Source organism: Anolis carolinensis, chromosome 6 (genome assembly GCF_035594765.1).
Source record: "Anolis carolinensis isolate JA03-04 chromosome 6, rAnoCar3.1.pri, whole genome shotgun sequence".
NCBI classification, from domain to species: domain Eukaryota; kingdom Metazoa; phylum Chordata; class Lepidosauria; order Squamata; family Dactyloidae; genus Anolis; species Anolis carolinensis.
Genome location: NC_085846.1, coordinates 11,059,329 through 11,082,503, shown reverse-complemented (window position 1 = coordinate 11,082,503; position 23,175 = coordinate 11,059,329). Strand labels below are relative to the sequence as shown.

Sequence of the window (23,175 nt, the reverse complement as noted above, 5' to 3'; positions counted from 1 at the left end):
CGAGAGTATTGGGACTTAACTCAAAGGAGATTTGAGATTTCTCAAAAATCTCCCAATAAACTTTTTGCAAATATTAATCTTGACTTTTTTCCAGACCCAACCTACTACTCAAGACTTATGAAGTACGCATCACAGTTAAAATTCAGTCAAAAGGGTAGACCTGATATGGACTTTTCCCCCTCTACTAATATGCCAAACTTAGCATAACAAAATGCACATCCATTGACTCAGTGGACTCAAGACAAAGGCATTTCCTTCATATTTATTGGAAAGTAAGGATGTAAGCCATGTTGCATTTCTCCACAAGGAGCTGTGGTGGCACAATGGGTGAAACCCTTGTGCCAGCTGAACTGCTGACCTGAAGGTTGCCGGTTCGAATCCGTGAGACAGTGTGAACTCCTGTCTGTCAGCTTTAGCTTGCAGGGACATGAAAGAAGCCTCCCAGTAGGATAGTAACACATCTGGGCGTCCCTTGAGCAACGTCTCTGAAGATGGCCAAGTCTCTCACACCAGAAGCGACTTGCAGTATGTTCTCAAGTCCTTTTTGACACGATTTTAAAAAATTGCTACAAAATAACCAACTGAAGCAAGAAAAACAAAGAAACTGGGCAGCTTTACTGTTTAATCACTGTGCCCCTTTTTTGTCAATGAGTATTTAATTGCAGCCTGGTGGTTTGAATTAATTATCACTATTTTTTTCTCAATGGTAATCTTTTCATGAAAGTCTGTTGAAGGGGTAAATCTCTCTTTAACTGGAAGGCACTTGAAATGTTTCTTTTTAAAACAGATGCCAGTGGTCACTTGTTGTAGTTGTCCATTTGGAGTTTTACCAGAGCTGGGTAAAATTGAAGCGCACCTTGAGGAGGTACTTCATGCGCACCTGTCGCGGATCATAGACAATGAACTCATTGTAGTTCAGGGTATAGCCGTGAGGGTTCGTTACTCCAGTGTCTATCGCAGGCCCCAAGGGAACCACAGCTCCATGCCTGGCAGGAAAGATAGACACCATCACCCAAAATGCACAAGATCAGGCATGTACAGCCATGGTCTACCTGTTCTGAAAAGTCCTCTCCCAATCTATAATACCTTAAGCCCAAGAAACTTTGCATTATTTTGATACAGATCAACTCTCCAAAACAAACTCACAGTGTGACACTGTTGGCTGGGGATGGAGCTAACTTTCCGAGGCCTTTAGTACTATGTTTGCCAGCCAGCAATTTCTCTGCTTCGTGATTTGCTTCTAGCAATTCATTGCATTCGCCCAGAGCCACCTGCAAAACAGTGAGAACTTCAGTACGTATTCATGTGTTACATATAGCATTCAGTGTTCCAAAACAGTGCAAGTTGAACATATGAAGGACACATTTCATGAGTGCTGTAACTGTTCCTGTATGTCAGGGTTGGACTAGATGTCCTTTGTGTCCCCTTCCAGGCCTTTTTGTCCCCTTCCAACTCTTAAGTATCTACGTATTAATAGCTCCCCTGAAATGTCATCTAATATAAAATGCAAGAGAGGAAGAAAGGTGATGAGCATGGTTTTGGAGGCTGGGAGACCATAACTTGATTTGATCTGGGTTGGGAATCACATAGTCCTCCAATGCTTGTGGGTAGCATTTCTCAACACCCCTTCCTGTTGCTAAGACTTGAATCTAGCAGCATCAGGTTGCAAGATTCCACGCGATTTATAGCATGTGTTCACATACAGTGTCTGCTTGGTCCCTATTGGCATGTGCCACAGTAAATCTGTTAAATCTATTAAAAGGTCACAGGATTCTGTCGATTCATTCCCCCAAAATCTCACCTCTGAAAGCAGCAGCAGGCCAATGTCTTTTTCCCGGGTTGCAAAGCAGTAATTGGCACTCTTAGAAGACATGTCTGCAAAATAGATCCCTTTTCCAAACTGGAGATAGAGAGGAAGAAGGGGGAAAAAAAGAAATATATTGGAGAACAATGCAACTTGGCACAAAGAAGATGGGACCTAAATCAAAGACAAAAATATTATTAAAATTCTTATATAGCACCTCACATTACAGGATCACTGGTTGGATCTACGCTGCCGTATAGTGAAGTTTAGAGCTGCATTATATGATCAGTGTAGACTCATAAAATGCAGTTAACTGCATTGAACTGCATTATATGTGTAACTGTAATGCAGGTACACATTGATTCATTTGGCAGTGTAAATGGGGCCTCAGGCATGGATGCAATAAAACAAAGTTTAAACAATTTGGCAAAATAGTAAGAATATATTGAACAAAACACTGGAGATATATCAAGCAATAAGTCAAAGCAACACAATTTAAAATCATGTACGTAAGGAGACTTGGATGAAATCAAGCTCCAAAGGAAACAGTAACCTTCTACAAGTCTTTACTAGTTATTTGTATATAATTCAGATTGCTTATTATATTGTATATGTGTGTATTGGTATGCAGTTTACCTTAACTCTATGTTGTGGGAGGGACTGCAGACCATGTGATCCAGATCTGGGTTTATTTAGACCTGAGACTCCATTTGTTAGAGGACAGATGCCATGAGACGGCATTAGATTCTCAGACTGTGCAAACTTCATTAGATTCTAAGAAATGCTTTAGACTTTGGACTGTTGATCCCAAGAAAGATGCCCTGTGTTATCTGCTCAGAGAAACTACTTTAAAACTATCTAACTGGATTGATAAGCAATGTACCTGCATGCTGAATACATGAAGTTTGTAAGTAAATCAACTATGTTATTTTAATGAAGACTACTTTATTTTTGTCTCTTGAGAGCATGATTTAAACCAAGATGTTTTAGGGTAGGGTAGGGTTTTTTTGGGTAACTGAAATAGCACTTTTGAAACTCTGCTATATATTTATGCATTGGCATATCTCTGTTCCTAACAGATCAGAGACAATAGGTTCAGTCTAATAACTGAAGAATTTGCCTTGCATGAATACTAGTGGATATTTACCACTAAAAGAGTTTTTCACTCTTCTCTGGAAGTCATGCCTTTCCAAAAGGTTATGTGTCCAAAAGGTTATGAATGCTTTTCCCCAAAACTACAATGACATGCTTTTACTTGGTACTAAAATGACACCAGCATACCACTCAGGCCCAAAAAAGGAAGGACTTCCACAACTGGCCTTCTCCCATCTCCTCCATCAGCAAAACCCCCACACTTGTTGGAAGCAAAAGGGGGTCTCTTTCAAAATTCTGAATCTGACTCACCATGTAGCCAGTGACAGGCGCCTCTGGGGGTGCCACCCGCAACCCCTGGCTCAGGATCCCTGCCCAGTTGCCCAAACGGGATCCGTGCCAAAGTAGCATCCTGGAAATGAAGGGAAACATAGGAAAAAGCATTTGTTCAAAGAGTACTTCTGTGGGTTTGGTTTCTCTTATCTGCTCTGCTCTGGTCCACTTGTTCCACTCACCGGTTGGGAAGGTCAGAACAGAAGACTGAGTCGGAATCAGCATTCTCCTTCTTCAGGACAAAGACCTCCAGTAGGGTCATGGTGTAGTCCTGGTGGGTCGGGGCATGCGTGGAGGACAGGTAGCGCTCAAGGACCTGTGAAGGAGAACAGAGGGAGGAATGTTAGGAAGAGACAGAAGGCTCTCACAAGTTACTTAAGGAGTGGCTTAGGTCAACTGGGGAGCCTTTGGCTTCAGAATTCCCTACTCGAAATGGTCAATGGTGAGAGATCAATTATTTTCCTCAGCCCTGGCAGAAGTCTTTACCCGATGTCGTATCTGCAACACACACCTGGAAGTCAGGACTCTCCTTCTCCAAGGGCTGGAGGTCACAATTTAGTCCACGATAACTGCGGTCAAGCGGGTGCTCCTGGTCCAGCTGCTCTGACCGCACCGCTTTGATACCGATCCGAATCTCACTAAGGGCCTTGAGAAGCAAAAGGAGACCAGCAGTACACAAATGAGACTAAAACAGATTTTTGTCTCAGATTGATCTATTATGTCTTTCATGATGAAACCATTTGCTACCTTTGATTATGGGGGCCCTTTCATCCAAATATTCAGGAGGTCAAATTTTCTGGTTTTAGCTGTGCCATTGCACCTAAGTAACAATAATAATGCTAATACTACTACTATTAATAATAAGTGTCCTTACCTCCAGCAGCTGCACCTTCTCTTTCAGTTCCTTTTCTGTGTGAATCAATGGAGGAGTTTTCAACCTTAAAAGAAGAGAAAAAAATGAGCTTAGGAAAGACCACAAAATTGAATGAACATGTGCCCAGACAAAACGTCCTCTCAGAGATGTGGAGCATATTTATACATTTTTGGAGTCCACTCATCAGAAGTGTATAAATGTGTATCAGTGCCTATTACACACCATTGTGTGACAGTCACCCATATGTTGCAACACCACAGCAGCTCCAAGGTCATATGGAAGTTGTAAAACTACGGTGCTACATCTATTGATTTTGGTTCTTGGATCTTCTATGGATACAAACAAGCGTAGACAATCATGCCCCGTATTAGCAAATAGCATGGGGCAGAATATCTATTTATTTATCGTGTCAGAAGCGAATTGAGGAAATAGTTATAAATACAATTATGTATTTAAAAACACAAAGTTAAAAACTTGGCATTATACTAGTTTTCCTTTGACAAGAAGCTGGCCACTTGGAGTGCTTCTGGTGTCGCTGTGAGAAGGTCCTCCATTGTGCATGTGGCAGGGCTCAGGCTGCATGGTAGTAAGAGGTAATGGGGAAGGATGATCTGCAATCACTGAAATCACGGGTCGAGATCCTGTGGACTTGGAGGGCCCATTATAAGCAATTCTATTTGCCACATGTTAAGTCCCAATCTGCATTTTAGCCAGTATTTGAGTAGGATACAAATCCCAAACTGCTGTAAAGATCAAGTTGGCACAATCTCACTTGGAGACCGAGGGGGTAAGGATGCCCCTAGCCTGGTTGTACTGACCCAAAATCGTGGGGAATCCTTGTGTAGAATTCATTGCAAGCCTCCAGCAAAGTCCGACCGGTTTGCTTCCGTTTAAGGCACGCCTCCACTTTCTGCAGGGACTGGTATCCTGCCCGGATCTGCTCAGCTGTCAGCTTTCCTTGAGTAAAGATGGGAAAGAAGCACTAGGTTGGAGCCAGGGCACATTTTTGTGATTTGTACTTTGACCTTCTCTTGAACTGTGTGTTTACATGTTGTTCAGATGAGGAGGAGCAGTGATCCTCCAAATCCTCCTGAAAAGAAGCCTTTGGCTTCACCTCCAATAAATATTTTATAGAGCTAGCTGTTTTTGAGAATCCCAGTACCTCCAATACAGTAGCCACAATGATATCAATTCTCTATTTCAGAAATGGGAATGTGCCTCTACTCTTTTTGCAATCCTTTTTGAGGAAAAATGACAAAGAACTTCCAATATCACTGTTTTCCCAGACATTTAAAAAGGCCAGAAATTGCACCACTGCAGAGAGTAGAGAGAGCCAGTGCTTCATTTAGTTCTGGGATGGATCAAGCTCTTGCCTTTCACCACTCAACATTTTTGGTAAGAATTAAGCTACAATATTTACACTGACCCAATGATAAGTTGGGGTTTTTTTCTTACTAAAATGTCTATATTGACACATGAGTATATAGAGGATGTTGAGTATATAGAGGATGTTGCAAACTACCTTTAGAGAAAGGCAAGATATATAGATGATGATGATGATTATGATGATAACAGCAGAAGCAACAACAATAAATACAACCAAGGGGTGAGGATGCCATAGGTTGGAACTAACTTGGCAGCCTGTAACAACAAGCCGGGGCCCTTCTTACCTAAAGGGGCCTTCTTAGTATCGTATTTCATCTCCATCACCATCTCCTCCATGGTGCGGATATTACAGATCAGCTGCACCAAGGCCTGAACTCGTGGCTCCAGTCGTGACACTGGTGTCGGACACGAATTGGTTTTCTCAGAGGCAGCTTCTTCCTCACTCTAGAAAACACGTAAAATGAGCAATTATGGGGCACAGCATACTTTGGGCCACTAAACCTTCTCCCTATTCATTCCCACCATGATGCCTCACTGTGTCATTGGCTTCGTAGTCCAAGTGGAGGAGATCATATTTTCCAGGAACCTTTGTGAAGTTCTGCCGCTTGGTCCACTCGTTCTTGGTTTTGTCCAGGAATCTAAAAGAAAAAGATGGGAGAAATTAGGAAGTGGACACACTGGATGGGTTCAGGAACTGTCCCAAGAGTTTCAACTTGACTCACTTTTTGGTGAAGAGGTCTTTAGCTTTAGCTAAGGCTCCAGCAAAGCTCACAAGTGAATGCTGACCCGGTTTACCCACTAGGAAAAAGAGAAAGAGGCAGAGAATTAATTGACAAAATGAACAAGTAAATGGAGGAAGGTTCAGAACAATGAGATGATACGGGAAAGGAGGACCCATGTTCCCTACCAAAGGACCCTGGTACTCTGTTTGAAGGGAAGAGGCTTTACTAGCCAATTGGGTCACAAGAATGTAAGATCTGCTCTATGTTACTGGGCCAGCCCAATATTCTCTGACAATGGTATTTATTGGTGGCTTCCAACTATTAACCAGGGCTAACCCTGCTGAGTTTCCAAGATCAGGCAAGAACTGATGCCGTTACTTGTTTTCATAATTTGCTTCCATTCCTATCCTGCAAATTCAACCTACAAAATTGCCAATGCAATTCCAAGTTCTCGGCCCTGGCCTACCTCGTCCCCAGCGCATCCAAACACTGTAGTTCCTTGAGGCATCATCTTCCAACAGCTGGATGAGGTAGTACTTGTTATTGTTGAACTGGACATTCGTCTAGGAGAAATCGGAGATAAGAAGCAGGAGTCTTGAAATTCCTTCATCCCTCTTATTTCAAAGTCAATGGACTTTTGTACCTCCCTTTCAAGAAGCTAACAAAGGTTCTGAAGGAATAATCTCTGCTCCCTTGGTAGAATGCCTTCAGAAGAGTTAATGAGACAAAGCCAAGCACTATGAAAGCAGAGGTTGAGAAGACAATTGGTCGGTTATTATGTCCGTCCATATCCTATCAAATGGATACCTTCACTCCTGATTTTGATCATGAATGGTGCTCTCCCTCCAAGGGGAACATGCATGAGTTTCCTCACCCTTTTCCCCTCTCAGAACAATCTCTATGGTAGGTCAGGACAACATAGCACCCCATCCCATGTATAGAAGCCAACTGGATTGGAAGCCAAGGCCCTTTTACACTATATAATTGCAGCACCATGATTCCATTTTTATTACTGTAATTTCATCCTATGGAATCCTGTAATCATCAGTTTAGGGAGAGGGACTTAGTATTCTCAGCTGTAATGCCTTGCCACAGTACAAACCCCAATAAGATATTATGTGGTATCATAATGTTATAAGTGTAGTGTGAAAGAGTTTGGGATGTCACTTTAGAACAGAAAACAGGACACTGTAGGACACCATCCCTAACTGAATGGACATTATGAGCTATATGAAAGACTAGGTTTCGTCCTCCAGCAATAGACAATAGATAGGGGACTTGGCAAGAATGGTTAGCATGGAAGTGTTGCTTACTGTGCCCAATAACAGGGCCAGCTCCATTGCCAGTTAAAGCCTCATCTGCTATAACATAGGATTTGGCACCCTGTTAAGGTGGCACATGGCTGGTGGCACATGGCTCATATAGTGCCCTTCTATGTTATGGTATTCTATACAGGAGAGCAGCCAATTCCTAGAATCCTCAGAGCTGGGAAAAATACTGCAGTCTGCTCACCTGATTTAACATCACATCATAAACATCATCTCCTTCACAATAAACGTGAGCCTTTTGTGGATTGGAAGTGTAGATGAAAACAAAGAAAGAAAAAGAGAGAAAAACAAAGAGCAAAAGGTTATTTCCTGAGCCAGATATGGAAAAACTGAACTAACACAAGCTGGGTTCACCTGTAAAGGGATTACCTTAGGCAATAACTACATATACCACTAATGGAAGGACAGTTTGTATGGCAACATTTTCACACTGAAGCAGCTCTAAGCCTGACATGATAAGGCAAGCCATTTGTGTAGAATGTGTTACCGCAAAAGCAAGATTATACGTGTCCTCAAGTCAGCTCCAAGGTGGTCAAAACTGTCTGATCCATATGGGGAGACTACAGTACAGGGTTGCTCATCCCACAACAACAGCTGCCATAATGCAAGGCGAAAATGCCATTCTTATTCAGTCAAAAGTTTTCAGAAAGTGGGACTTGGCGAAGAGCCAAAGCCACATCAACTCCATAGAAATCCCATGACTATTAACCACTTCTTCATTCACTGCCTTCTTTGGTCCTTGGGTTGGCAGCAGAGGGCTAAAGTTTTTCCCCAAAGAGACCACCTGCTGACCCCTTTCATAAAATGCTTCAGTGTTTCTTGTTGTGTCTGGCTACAGAATGATGCTAGACCAAATACTGGCTTAGACTGATGAGTCTTATCCCAAACTTATGTTCTTGGTGTGTTCTAGAAGAGATTGGGAAGGATTTCTTTTACTTCTGGAGGGCACTAGGTCCCATAAAAAAGCATAAGGGCTACAACCCACATTTTCCCAAACCTTATGTTATCAAGTGCTTTACCTTCCCCAGCTTAGCAGTGCATTCTGGATCCACAGGGGCTTTTCCCTTCACTATCAGCGTCTTTACAGCTTCTAGAGAAAAATAAAGAGGTGACTTTAAGAGCAGAACCAAACACCTCCCTTCATCCTGTTTTGTTATTGCCTTCAAGTGGTTTCTGACTTACGACGGTCCTAAAGCAAACCTACAATGGGGTTTTCTGAGGCTAAGTGTGTGTGTGACTTGCCCAAGGTTACACAGTGGGTTTTCATGGGCAAGTGGGAGTTTGAGCCCTGTTTTCCAGAGGTCAAACCACTACGCAACACTGGCTCCAATAACCATACTTAAAAATCTTCATCCAGTACCATATTTGAACCTTCCATGTTGGAAATTTGCTGCAAATGCTCAGCCAATGGCTGATGGACCAGCATCAGACCATGGACCACAACTTTGAGTAGCACTGGCATAAACCACCATCAATGATCTGCATATATCCCAAGATCCAGGCTGCTGTGCTCATACTTGTACGGGACTACATGTATGGAACAATGCACCAGGATGCATTTCCTTGGGTCTTACCTGTGCTATCCCCCTCCCCCTGAGATGCTGAAGCGCCTCCTCTATTCCGAGCCTTCTTGGCAGGAACGGGGGTGGTAGTAGTATTCACAGCACTGTTGCTCAGCTGGGACCCTTCATCCTGAACCTCGGTGACATCTGACGACAAAGTGGACAAACAACAACCAGGGAATAAGGACTGTGAATGTAATAATAATGTAATAAATGCTCGAAATCCCGATCCCCTTCCATCACCACTAATATTTGTTCAAAAACATAGCCAGGTTATTATTGAATATCAGCACATAAATTGGTGGTGTGGAACCTTAAAAGACTAAATGAGAAAATATACCTATACTACTACTACTACACATAAATGCTCTCCTCTCCTACCTGACTCTCTACGTTCCATCTGGCGCTCAAACGCAGTCCGGGTGTTGATCTGTACCATGCGAGTCGTGTCAAGCTTGTAGTGTGTCCTGCCGACTGTCACCTTGACAGTGGGCTCCCCATGACTCTTCCTGGCAGCCTCCAAAGCCAGGCAAGTGTCCGCAGGGTACGCAAACCAGGTGCCTTCTGGGTCTCCTTGCCATTGCCAGACAAAGTCTGCGTATTGGAAAACAAGGGAGAGAGCAATGAGAGGAGGGCCTGTTTTCACAAAATGAACAAACCAGGACGTCAGGGAATCCTGGCTTATCCTGGTTCTGACACCCAAATAGTAAGCCAGAATTTCTTCCTTGTTTACAAATCTTGTCTTGTTTAGACCTGGTTGACATAAATCCATGTTTTTATTAGTTCTTGTTTTTATTGGCTAATGTTTAATTTTTTTTTAATTGTGCATGTTTTTGTCTATTGCTGTGTTTTATATTGCTATTGTTTTTATTCGGGCTTGGCCCCATGTAAGCCGCCCTGAGTCCCCTTTGGGGAGATGGAGGCGGGGTACAAAAATAGTTATTATTATTATTATTATTATTATTATTATTATTATTATTATTATTATTATTATTATTATAAAGCTCTAAACAAACATTTCATTGTGCTATGGGAAATAATCTGCCTAGCAGCAAATAAAATATAGCCCTAAACTCAAATTAGAAACTTCCCAGAATTTTGGCTTACCGTTTAGTACAAATGACATCAAGAATTCATGATTGCAGTTACAAGTACATAAGATAGAGTTACACATTCTGAACTGATACACATTCATGGTCCCCATATATTAAATAGTATAGGGAATGTGCAGGAAACATAAAAGGTCTATTGGTGCTGCTGAAATTAGGGTGCACTTTACAATCAATGGCATCTCATGTGGCCGGCATGACTGCATGGTGCACTGTTACCTTCCCGCTGGAGCAGTACCTATCGATCTACTCACACTTGCATATTTTCAAACTGCTAGGTTGGCTGAAGCTGGGGCTAACAGCAGGAGCTCACCCCACTCAAAACGCTGATCTGTCGGTCAGCAAGTTGAGCAGCTCAGCGGTGTAACCCGCTGCGCCACCGAGGGATCAACATGGACACTTGATGTTTATGCTGTCAGGCTTTAGAACCTGGCTGGAGTTGGTTTTTAATGCTGTGCAGTGCTGTTTGAAGGCTTACATGTAGTATTTGAATGAATGAATTATATACAATGCCTTTAAATAATGAAACTATGATAAAAGCCTAACTCACAGGAATCCTGATCCCGGACAGCCGCAGCCACACGGGTTTCCTCCCCGGTCTGTTTATCCTGCTGCACCATCCTGCGCAAATCAATACAGGACTCCCCAATATCTGAGGACAGCTTCCCAGCCCTACAGGAAAGACAGACATCCTCCATGACAGAGTCCGGAACAATTCTCACCTGACATGTCATCAACAGAAGACTCTCCCCAACTCACCTGGCGGCTTGGCTCAAAGCTTCGTTCTCTCCAGGTGGAAACTGCTGCCATCGGTTATCACCGCTCTCCCATTCCCAGCGCAGTTCTAGATCAACCCCAGAGGAACTGGGCTCTCCGTTCTGAGACTCCGGGGCCTTTCGTTTCCTCCCCATCCCTGAGCCAATGACAGGGTGGACATAAAACTGTGAATGGTCATGGAGAAATAACCTCAACAATAACTTCTTATCACCATCATTTATATCCCAGAGGAAGGAACTGGCAAATTTGCCTCTCTGGGGCCTTCCACACAGCCATATAACCCAGAATATCAAGGCAGATGATCCACAATATCTCCTTTGAACTGGGTTATCTGAGTCCACACTGCCATATAACCCATTTCAAAATAGATAATGGTGGAGTTTATAGAGCTGTGTGGAAGGGGGCTCAGACGAGGACCCTTCCACACTGCCATATAATCCAGATTATCAAAGCAGGCAATCCACTTTGAATTGGATTAAATGAGTCTACACTGCCATATAACCCAGTTCAATGCATATAATCTGGATTGTGTAGAAGCGGCCTCAGAGACCTTGAAGACTTGCCATGTAGCCCAGCTGCATGCACTGATATTGGATCCAACTCACTGTGTTCAGAAATGTTTATCTGTTTATATGTCAGGTGAGGATAAAAAACATTTCATGCACGTGATGTTAGTAGGCCCCAGATGATGAACACACTTTTATTGACACGGTATGCTGGTCTTTGCAAGATTTTTGAGATGCGTTTATACTTTAGAATTAATGCACTTTGACACTACTTGAGCTGCCATGGCTCAATGCTATAGAATCCTGGGAGAGGTAGTTTCACAAGGTCTTCTACCTTCTCTGCCAAAGAGTGTTGGTGCCTACCATGATTCCATGGTACTTACAAGTGGTGGCAAAGTGCAGTGCAGATGCATCCGAGAATGCTTACACATGTTAGCACCTCTCTGTACCGTACGATACTGCCATTTAGCCAGCAGGGAAATGTTTTTGTTGTTTGCTTGCCTAATTAATCATGTCCTATGGGTGACTCAATATACTTACCCTGCCAAGAGCAATATTACTTGTTTTAGAAGACCGGTACTTGAAACATTTTTGAAGCATATTATTAGGCTCATATTATTATTAACAGGTTAGTTCCCACCACCCTACAGCTCCTCCAGAATGACATGATGGCAACAGTCTTGGGCCGCAAAATGACCCATTAAAGATGGAATCGGGTGTCAATCAGGGATGTGTTATTGCCCCAACCTTATTTTCCATCTTCATGGCTACGATACTTCATCTTGTTGATGGGAAGCTTCCCACCAGAGTGGAAATCATCTATCGGACAGAAGGCAAGCTATTTAACCTCAGTAGACTGAAAGCCAAAAGCAAGGCCACAACAACATCCACAACATAGTCCAATATGCCAATGATAACATAGTCTGTGCACATTCAGAAAAAGACCTACAAGCCACTATAAAACACCTTTACAGAAGCATACAAGAAGCACGGGCTCTCATTGAATATTAAGAAAACCAAAGTGCTCTTCTAGCAGTCACCAGCTAATCTTTCTGCAACGCCAGAAATACAACTTAATAGTGTAATGTTAGAAAATGTTGACCATTTCCGCTACTTTGGCAGCCACCTCTCCACAAAAATCAACATTGACACTGAAATACAACACCGTCTGAGCTCTGCAAGTGCAGCATTCTTCCAAATGAAGCAGAGAGTGTTTGAGGATCGGGACATCTGTAAGGGTACAAAGGTGCTTGTTTATAAAGCTACTGTCCTCCCAACACTGTTATACGCCTGAGAAACGTGGTCTACAGACGTCACACTCAACTCCTGGAACGATTCCATCAATGTTGCCTCCTAAAAATCCTGCAAATCTCTTGGGAAGGCAGGCAGACAAATCCCAGCGTGCTAGAAGAAGCAAAGACCACCAGCACTGAAGCGATGCTCCTACACCATCAACTGGACTGGCCATGTTGTCCAAATGCCTGATCACTGTTTCCCAAAGCAGTTACTATACTCCCATCTCAAGAACGGAAAACGTAATGTTGGTGGGCAGGAAAAGAGATTTAAAGATGGGCTCAAAGTTAACCTTAAAAACTGTGGCATAGACACTGAGAACTGGGAAGCCCTGACTCTTGAACGCTCCAGCTAGAAGTCAGCTGTGACCAGTAGTGCTATGGTATTTGAAGAGGCACGAATGGAGGGTGAAAGGGAGAAACATGCCAAGAGGAAGAAGGCGTGTCAAGCATAAACATATTGTTCACCCAGCATATGATCATGTTGCCTTGACTCCCAAAATATTCACCCTGGGAGACACATTTTACATAGTGTAGACAGCAGTGCAAGGAACATATTTGCAAACCAACTTCTTATAAAAATAAAGGCCTCTACTTTTTTAAAACAGCTGAAAAAAGTAACACAATAGTACATGTCCTATTACAAATCCCCACCATTTCTTTCTCGCTGCTTAAAGGGCACTCTACACTGCAGAATAAATGTGGTTTGACACCACTTTAAATGCCCTGGTTCACTATATAATCTTGGGAGTTCTAGTTTGGAGAGGTACTAGCCTTCAATGCCAGAGAGGTCTCAAGACCTTGCAAAAGTAAGTCTGCTGTGGTTTTATATGTTTTTTTATATGCTTTTTTATTGATTTAATCTGAATTGTTTAAATACTAATGATGTTTAATGCTGTTTTAATATTAGCATATTTTATGCTAATGTTTTTATGTTTAAGCCGCTTTGAGTCTCCTGAGGGGTAGAAATAAATATAATAACAATAAATAATAGTAAAATACAACTCCCATAATTCCATAGCATTGAGTCATGGCAGTTAAAGTGGTGTCAAACTGCATTAATACTCCCTTAATAAACATATCTTAGCAACAGATATATCTATGTTTACCTTACGATGACGATTTGCACCCTTATTGAGCCCCATCCCTTTTGCAACCTACCAATTTCCGGCTGCGCTCTTTACAACCAATGCTGCAAAACGCCACCCTATTTTTCCCCTGCTTCCCTTTGCGCGCGCTCCCGGGAACGTTCTACCGGCCAGCTGGGCCCGCCTTCTCATTTGCATATGCTGTCATTTACATGTGAACTTCTAGGAAGGAACGAAGGAGGAGCGCCGCGGTAAAAATACTGAACGCTGATAGGCTGAAAAGGTTAGGAGGGCGGAGACAAACGGGGAGAGAGGCGGGAATATGTAAATTAATCGCATTGCACTATGGCCTCAACCTTCCTAGGCGTGTAGTATGTTTTTTTCACCCTCAATTAAATTTTCCAAGCACAGCATTACTATCCTAAATCCTTTCAAATTGTGTGTACTCAAAGAAAGAAGTAGAGTGGAAACAGGTACAAAAAAGTCACCATATTGTAGAAAATATTTCAGGATCGCCCTTTATATACGGAAGGGCTAGCGAGCTTTTCAGTCAGGCTGGGAGGAAGCTCTCCGAAGAGGCCACGTGCTGAGTGTCCGTCACTCTCGTTGCTCCTCTGGGAAGGTCTGAGAGAAGGGCCGCTATTTCCGCCTTAGCAGGGCGCCACCTTCGGAAGGTGGGTGAGTTCCCAGCGATACGGGCCTCCGGCAACGCCCCAGATTGAGGCAGGAGAAGCGGGCACGGGATTCACTCCTTCCCGCGGATGCCTCCGCGGCCTGCTTGGGGTTTGGGAACGACTCACGGCCGGCAAATATGAGTACAATGGGCAGAGGTGAAGCCATGGCTTCATAACCCAATTCAGACTAGTCTCCACCCAGCAAATCCTTTTCCCCACGTTTTGGTTTAGTACTATGAAATGCTGGAAATTGTTATTTTAATGTGTTGTCGAAGGCTTTCATGGCCGGAATCACTAGGTCCAGAAGCATGGCCATGGTCCAGAAGTATTCTCTCCTGACATTTCGCCCACATCTATGGCAGGCATCCTCAGAGGTTGTGAGGTATATTGGGAAACTAAGCAAGGGAGGTTTCTATATCTGTGGAAGGCCCAGGGTGGGAAAAATAACTTTCCTGTTGGAGGCCAGGATCCCCCAGGCAGAAATGAAGCTTGCAAAGCCATTAAGACTAATCAGGATGATAAGTTGCAACATTCATACTTGCCTCAAACAAACAAAATCTCTTTCTCCCTACCTGGTCTGTCCACAGATATACCAACCCCACTTGCCTAGCCTGCAACAGACCTCACAACCTCTGAGAATGCCTGCCATAGATGTGGGCGAAACATCAGAAAAAAATGCTTCTGGAACATAGCCATACAGCCTGGAAATGCACAACAACCTAGTGATTCCGGCCATGAAAGCCTTCAACAACACATAATACAGTAGAGTCTCACTTATCCAGTGTTCTGGATTATCCAATGCAGTCTGCCTTTTAGTAATCAATGTTTTCGTAGTCAATCTTTTCAATACATTGTGATGTTTTGGTGCTAAATTCATAAATACAGTAATTACTACATAACATTGCTATGTATTGAACTGCTTTTTCTGTCAATATCTTGTAAAACATGATGTTTTGGTGCTTAATTTGTAAAATCATAATGTAATTTTAGGTTTAATAGGCTTTCCCTTAATCCCTCCTTATTATCCAACATATTCACTTATCCAACATTCTGCTGGCCTGTTTATGCTGGATAAGTGAGACTCTACTATAATATTATAACCTGCCCTATCACCCAGAGATAGGGAGCCAGAGACTATTATCATCCTTTGGTTCATTTAATCACTTAAAATTACATATTATCATATACATAAAACTTATCACAAAGCAGTTAGCACCCTTAGATCCATCTGGCCCCTTTTACACTAAGTAGCACATTTTTTAAAATGTCCTGTTTCTGGGTTGAAAGTGCTATTTCCGGTTTAATTGTGCGGCACTTACTTCAAATGTAATTGTTATACTCCAGAAACGTCATTTTTGTGGCTGCCACAAACTATGTTGAATTGATTCAGACCCTATGAGATAGTCATTGAAAAACTATAGCAAAATGTGCTGCAGGATGGCCCAGAAAAACAAAGGTTTTGCAGTTTAATAAACCTTTTCCATGTTTTTTATGATACATTCAATTCGGAAATGACATTTATAACCCAAGAACAAAAATTGTGTTACATAGTGTTATCAGGCTTGCATTTGCCTTACTTGCTCAGCAGCTTTATTCCAGTCTTATCCTTCGCTTTGTTCGGGTTTGTCCTACTCCTGCAGCTGAAAGTCTTCCTGAAACATATGAGACAAAGATAAAGCACGGAACGGAGAACTGGTGTTGCTGAAATATGATGTTGGCAGCTGTAAGGGGACATAGTCATAACAACTGGGGCCTCCCAATGTGCGTCCACACTCCAACAAGTAAGAAAATTCGATGTGCCCATAACGTGAATGACAAGTGAGCCCAACGGTGCCTCCTCCGGCCACCAAATTGCCACGACATTTCTGCAGCAGGTCGTCGTGCCAGACGTCGTCGTCCCACAGTTCCACTGTAAAGGGGTTGTGCGCCATCAGCGTCACGGCCCCAAAATCCACAGTTTCAGTCCAGTTGGGGTTGTTGTTGTTCCAGACTACCTTGGTCCGCCTTTCCTGGTCTTGGAAGAAAACCTTGACGTAGGCGTCGGTGGCGGTGACTTGGTCGCCCCAAAGGTTGGCACCAGTGAAAATAGTGAAGCTGAGACGTGCCCGGCCTCGTTCCCAGGCGCAACACATGTCATTGACGACAGCATCGGCTTGGCATTTACATGTGCAGCTCTTCTCTGAGTTTTGGGTGCTCCAGGATGGGCAGTCTTGTGGGCAGTCCCTCTTAAGGGCTCTCTGGTTGATATGACCCACAATGGCTCGCTTCAACAAGTCCCTCCTTGGATCTGATCGGGGCAACAACATATGAAGAGGTAGGAGGGAGAAAGAGATCAAACCAGGTTTTGTTTTCGCCGTCTCCATCCATTCCGAAAAGCGCTGGACCTCTCCGGTTTGCGAGAAGAGCATCTCCACCCGCTGGTCTCCTCCCACCACCTCTGTGCGTTGTCCACTGTAGATGTCATAAAAGTTTCCCCAGCCCTTTGCTCCCCAGAGCTCTTGGCACTTGGACTTGAGGGAACTGGATCCAAAGATCAATTCATGTCCCAAACTAACCTCCCAATTGAGGCAGTCCTTGATCTTGGAAATTGTGAAACCTGCCAAGGCCATAGTGCAAGTGCGCACAGCTAAGAGGTGGCGCACTCGCCCTCCCAACCTGACGTGGCTGATATAGTGCGTGCCATAGATGTTAATAAACTGCTGGTACTCCTCAAGATTGGACTTCCTTGGCAGCCTCTCCAGCGCACGGGAGAAGTACTGGGACAGTAGGGGAGGATTTTGGAGTCTTAACCTGATCAGGACAAAAAGAAAGAGAATATGAGAAAATATGTCTCTTTGGGTGCATCTACATTATGTAGTTATTTTTTTAAAATTAACATTATCGCTTCCTGAGTAATCTGGAGATTTGTTGTTTCGTGGGGTATTTGGGCTTCTTTCTTAGGTTGCACCTACACTGGTGCTTCTTAAACTCTACTCCTCCAGGTGTTTTGGACTTCAACTCCTAGCAGCCTCAACCACCAAAGGTTGCAGATTCACAACGGACAACCACTGTTTGGGAATAACTGGTCTACACTGTAGAATTAATGCAGCTTGACACTACTTTAACTGCCATGGTTCAATGCTATGGATTTATAGGAGTTGCAATTTTACAAGGTCTTTAGCCATCTCTGCCAAAGCATGCTGATGCCAAATCCTAGGATTCCATAGCATTGAGCCCTGACAGTTAAAGTGATTTAAAACGGCATTAATTCTACAGTGTAGATGTATCCTTAGAGTCTAGTTCATTCCCCCGAAGTATAGAATAGCATTATTGTCGTTGCACTATTGCACAATGAAATTAAATTCCTTCCCTAGCACACACCACAAAATCACATACCCATACCTCCACATTCCAGCCATCACCATATAGCCCCCAATGCCACACCAGTGCAAAACCATGGAGTTCAACATAACCACAGCTTTAGGATAAAAGCTATCTCTCTGTTTGTCCTTGTCTTTCCTACCCTGTACCGTCTGCCAGATGGCAAGTAAGATTCTTAGGGCAATTATGATTCTGAGAAAAACTATTAAGAACTAAATCAGACTATCTTGGAAGATCTAGTACAGATCTAGGACTGGGACTCTTGAGAAAAGACTCTTAAATAAAGTTGGACCCCTGCTCATTTAGCTTTTGTGAATTTGATTATAAGTGGATGCGATTAAGATGTTCCCTATTAAGAATTTCTAGGTCTTGTAGGATGACTCTATGGCCAGTTTCTGGCAGAAGATGACCACAGAATTGCGCTGGAAGACCTAGAGATTCCTCGAGATAACACTTCCAGTGGAGGACCTAGAGATTCTTAGAAAGGTGTTCTCTCCGGTACAGAAAAGTTGCATTAAAAAAAAAAATGCATGGTTTCCCACTTTTGCTGGAGTTCTGACCCACACAAAAGTGGAGAACCTATTGTACCTCACCATAATAGATCCCAAGATTCTCCAGAACAGAACTAAGTGATATCAAACTGATATAGCTGTGTGTTTATACCTCAAACTACCTGGCAAAACTTCTGCAGAGGTTGTTCCAGGTAAAATAAATGTTCAGTTCTTGGAATGGGGGAGGGTATGTGTGTTGCGGCATAAGACTTGATGCAGAAGACAGAGGACACGCTCTTAATGAGAGACCCCTCCTCTTAAATCCATTGCATTAACTTTTTGTGGTGCCAGTGATGCTTACCGGTAGTGTTCACAGGAGATCTCCTGCTTCACAAAGCTGTGCCTGTCCTGCAAAGATTTCTCATGCGCATAGAGTGTCATTTGGGATTGAGATCCTGCAAAGGCTACCCGGGCCTTGGAAAGCCCTAGCTCTTTTTGCCAGTTATTTGGTGCCTCTGTAGGCAACCCCAGTTCGATTTCCCAGTCGTTGCTCACGTCCCTGGCCATGGAGTGGGCCACGTCCACATCTGAGTTCTCCACCGAGCTGCTCACTTGCCGATGGCAATTCCCATGTGCCCGCCAGTCCACACTGGTCAAGGGGAGTCTCTGTAGCTGCCCAGCCATTAGAGGATTTCGGCATAAGGTGCATGTTCCATTGGGTCCTTGCCACCGGCTGGCATCCACTACATATGCCCCTTTCCTGGCCAGAGTAGTGATGTCAACCCCTTCACCAATGAAGTTATATCCAGGAACAAAGGGAGCCGGCTTCCTGCAGATGGATCTTGGGAACAGTTGGCAATGGCCTGTAGCTACTGGCCGGAGAAAGGAAAGCAAAATCAGGAGACACTCCAGGAAGATGTGATGCTTGAACATAGTAGTTCTGCTAGGATCCTTCATCCCAGAGGGGAAAAGTTGGCCCCTAAATCATTCCAGGAATAAGAAAAGAGTGCTTGGTTATATGTTTTTCATGTATTCCTCAGATTTGTATTTCACTATTCCTCCAAAGAACCCAATTAAGAACCCATTAAACATGCAGGAGACTTCACTACTTTTAATTGTAGCCACTGGCACATCTACACTGTGGTATGCAATCACAGGAGTGGTAGTTTTACAATCCTTCTCTGCCAAAGAGTTCTGGTGCCCCACCAGGATACAATTCCCATGATTCTTTCTATAGGTGTGTTAAACTGCACTAATTCTACAGTGTAAATGCAACCAACTTCAAATTCAAACCCAAGCATCAGACATCAAAATTTGCCAGTCTGGGTTTCCTGGCATTCAGATATTTTAAATCTCACATTCTGTCTATTCCAGATATGAGAGCAATTGTGGTTTTGGGCAACTAGAAGAGATGAAATGCTCGCCCATCCCTACTCACAACAATAGAGTGCTTGAGGGGAGAAAAACATCACTGAGCCGCTATGAGCGAGTTTCAGCAAACCCTGGACAGATCGGGGAAAACTGAAAGGCACAACAGATTGTGTCATTGTCTGTTTTGGACAATGGTACAATCTGTTGTGCCTTTCAGTTTTCCCCAATCTGTCTGGGTTTTGCTGAAACTCGTTCATAGCAGCTCAGTGGAGGAATATATATATTTTTTTTTCAAGGACTCTGACATCCATAGCTCTGCCACCCAGCTTCTCTCATTTCCAAAATGTATCAGACCATTTGACAACAATTGTCCTTTTGATCTCCATCTTTCCCAGCACTGTCTGTTTCAAATCCCTCCCTGTCTTACTGACCTACTTTCCTCTTTGGCTTCTCTGAGCCAAGGTTATGAACATAAGGAAGGTTTTTAAAACTCACCGGCTCTTTCTTTCAGCAGACAAGGCTATTTCCAATGACAAGCTCAGTAAATGCGGTCGGTCTGCCTGTTTTTGTTTTTTGTTTTCCTTTCGAGTGGCTCCAAATTCCACTTCCAGCGCATTTGGCTCGAATTATTGAGGAATTGGAAAAAAGAAGGGGAAAAAAAACCCAAGAGGGAGGACTTCTCTGTTAGCTCTTCTGAATGGTGGTCTGTCTGTGTGCAGAGGTTTTAATATTCTGTAAGCTGCCTTGAGCCTGAATATGTGGAGGTGGGGGAGTGGGCTATACATGAATAAAATTGGATGAAATCATAAGAAGTCAATTCTTAAGCGCTGGCATCATCTTTGGCATTAGTCATTCAGCTTTTCAAACACAAAGATCATCTAGTATCTGGATTCAATTTGAAGGGCTGGCATTTTTCTGCCCAATGTGCATTAGCCAGTTGGAGACAAATTTTTATAACAAAACAGAACTCTATTTTATTCTATTTTTTGCGGGAAAATTTGCCACTTAACAGAGTTTAACAGCAAGGAGGTATTTCCAAGTTTGTAGAATAGGAAGTGACTGTTTTACACTCTCCTCTGTCAGACTGTAGACTCAAAACGAACAATCAAGTCAGAAGGGAGGAAACGAAATGAAGGTGGATGTGTTGGTATATTTGGGATTTCCAGGTCACAAAGATTTGGACACTGGAATAGAGGGCACACCTATCATATTTGCTGATGACACAAATTGGGGTTCCAGATATGGATCAGAATACAAAATTACCATTAACATACGTATTAGAGAGCTGGGTCAAAACTAACAAAATGTATTTCAAAAGGGACAAATGTATGGTACTACTGTTTGGCAATAAAAATGAAATGCGAAATGGGTGATACACGGCTTGAAAAAGTGCATGTGAAAGGAATTAGGAGTCTTAATAGACCACAAGCTGAACATGAATGTGTGATGTGGCAGCTAAAAAATCCAATGTGATTCTGCTCTGCATCAATAGGAGGAGGGTGACTAAAATGATCAAGGATCTGGAGAAAAAGCCCTATGTGGAACGGATCAAAGAGCTGGGCATGTTAGCCTGCAGAAGAGAAGGCTGAGAGGAGACATGATGGCCATGCATAAATATGTGAGGGGAAGTCATAGGGAGGAGGGAGCAAGCTTGTTTTCTGCTGCCCTGGAGACTAGGACGCGGAACAATGGATTCAAACTACAGGAAAGGAGATTCCACCAGAACATTAGGAATAACTTCCTAACTGTGAGAGCTGTTCAGCAGTGGAACTCTCTGCCCCAGTCTGTGGTGGAGACTCCTTCTTTGGAAGCTTTTAAAGAGAGGCTGAATGGCCATCTGTCAGGGGTGGTTTGAATGCGATTTTCCTGTTCTTGGCAGTGGGTTGGACTGGTTGGCTGTGAGGTCTTTTCCAACTCTATGATTCTATGAATATAGTATCAAGGAAAGTCATAGTCCCACTCTATTCTGCTTTGGTCAGACCTCACTTGGAACAGTTTGTAGTTCTGGGCACAGTTCAAGAAAGATATTGACAAGCTGGAACGTGTCCAGAGAAGGGCAACCAAAATGATCAAAGGTTTAGAAGCCAAGCGCTATGAGAAGTGGTTGAGGGAGCTGGGTATGTTAAACTTGGTGAAAAGAAGGCTGAGAGGGGACATGAGTGCCATGTTTAAATATTTGAGAGGCTGTCACATTGAGGAGGAGGTAAGTGTTATGCTGATCCAGAGAGACTAGGATACAATGGAGCAATGGATTCAAATTTCAGGAAAAAGAGATTCCACCTAAACATTCCCACGGTGGCGGTGAAGGTTGCTGGTTTGACTCCAACCCGGGGAGAGTGCGGATGAGCTCCCTTTATCAGCTCCAGCGGGGACATGAGATAAGCCTCCCACAAGGATGGTGAAAACATCAAAAACATCTGGGCGTCACCTGGGCAACGTCCTTGCAGACTGCCAATTCTCTCACACCAGAAGCAGCCTGCAGTTTCTCAAGTCACTCCTGACACACAAAAAAACCTAAACATTAGGAAGAACTTCCTGATGGTAAGAGCTATTCTGCAGTAGAATATGCTGCCTGGTAAAGTGTTCTTCTACGGAGGTCTTTAAGCAAAATCTGGATGACTCTCTGCCAGGAGGGCTTTGGTTGTGTTCCTGAATAGTAGGGGTTTGGACTGGATGGCCCTGGAGGTTTCTTCCAACTCTAGGCAAAACATACTTATTTCCAGCACCACAAACTTACTCTGGACAAGGATGGTATCTTCTTCTGCCGTGGCTGAAATTTCATGATGATTTGGATATCCCACTTCTGCAGGCCAAAAGCGAAGGTACCAGAAGATCATTTAGAAAAGCAGTTTTCAACCAACTTTGATCGCAATCATTTTGCTTTACTGTTCAAACTTCATGCCTGTCTGTTTACAGACAAATGCTGCTGATGTTTTGCTTTTCTCCGAATCTGTGATCATGGTGACACCGCTGCACAAACAGCGTGCAGCCTGACTTGCTCTCATGATTAATCACCGATTGCAGTAGAGAATTTCAAACAGAAATACTAGGCTTTCAGTTTTCCTTTTCCCACTTGTAAACAAACAGCATAAAAATGAGCAAAGAACAGTGTTTGTTGAGCTGAAAGCTCGAGAATAAAGCATTGTTGCACAAAAGCTGGAATTTGGCTAAGGAGCCAAATTTAAGCCTAGGTTTCAGTGCTATGGTATTGCAGAAGATGTGGTTTTGCAAGGCTGGTAATTCACCAACCTACAAGTTCCAGGATCCCTTGGCATTGAGCCATGATAGTTCAAGTGGTGCCAAACTGCATTTATTCCACAGCGTAGATGCATCCCCAGAATCTGGGCTAGTGAAAGCCCAGCTTCCCGCCTCCAGGGGAAGAAATGATTGGCTCGCCTTCTCAGCC

General features: G+C 43.3%; 2 protein-coding genes across 4 annotated transcripts; both read right to left on the bottom strand.

Annotated features, from left to right (window-relative positions):
- Positions 1–236: 236 nt before the first annotated feature.
- On the bottom strand, positions 237–14,088 carry parp2 (poly(ADP-ribose) polymerase 2). Of its 3 annotated transcripts, none has more exons than XM_008115368.3 (19): positions 13,947–14,088; positions 10,970–11,123; positions 10,761–10,882; positions 9,483–9,695; positions 9,114–9,248; positions 8,559–8,629; positions 7,724–7,774; positions 6,678–6,774; positions 6,212–6,287; positions 6,025–6,127; positions 5,774–5,933; positions 4,922–5,060; positions 4,104–4,167; positions 3,741–3,875; positions 3,412–3,545; positions 3,209–3,308; positions 1,802–1,900; positions 1,147–1,271; positions 237–986 (listed from the first exon to the last, which is right to left on the bottom strand). In XM_008115368.3, the coding sequence occupies exons 2-19, from the start codon at positions 11,119–11,121 to the stop codon at positions 827–829; spliced, it is 2,136 nt and encodes a 711-aa protein (XP_008113575.2). In that variant the 5' UTR covers positions 11,122–11,123; positions 13,947–14,088; the 3' UTR covers positions 237–826. The 3 variants fall into 3 exon arrangements, with proteins under 3 accessions (XP_008113575.2, XP_008113576.2, XP_062814226.1); XM_008115369.3 differs by having other exon boundaries at positions 13,895–13,949; XM_062958156.1 differs by lacking the exon at positions 13,947–14,088 and having other exon boundaries at positions 10,970–11,151.
- A 1,897-nt stretch (positions 14,089–15,985) lies between these two features.
- Positions 15,986–22,243, bottom strand: LOC103279556 (perforin-1). The gene is made up of 3 exons (XM_008115367.3): positions 20,265–22,243; positions 18,760–19,377; positions 15,986–17,337 (listed from the first exon to the last, which is right to left on the bottom strand). The coding sequence occupies exons 2-3, from the start codon at positions 19,353–19,355 to the stop codon at positions 16,176–16,178; spliced, it is 1,758 nt and encodes a 585-aa protein (XP_008113574.2). The 5' UTR covers positions 19,356–19,377; positions 20,265–22,243; the 3' UTR covers positions 15,986–16,175.
- Between the last annotated feature and the right edge of the window lie 932 nt (positions 22,244–23,175).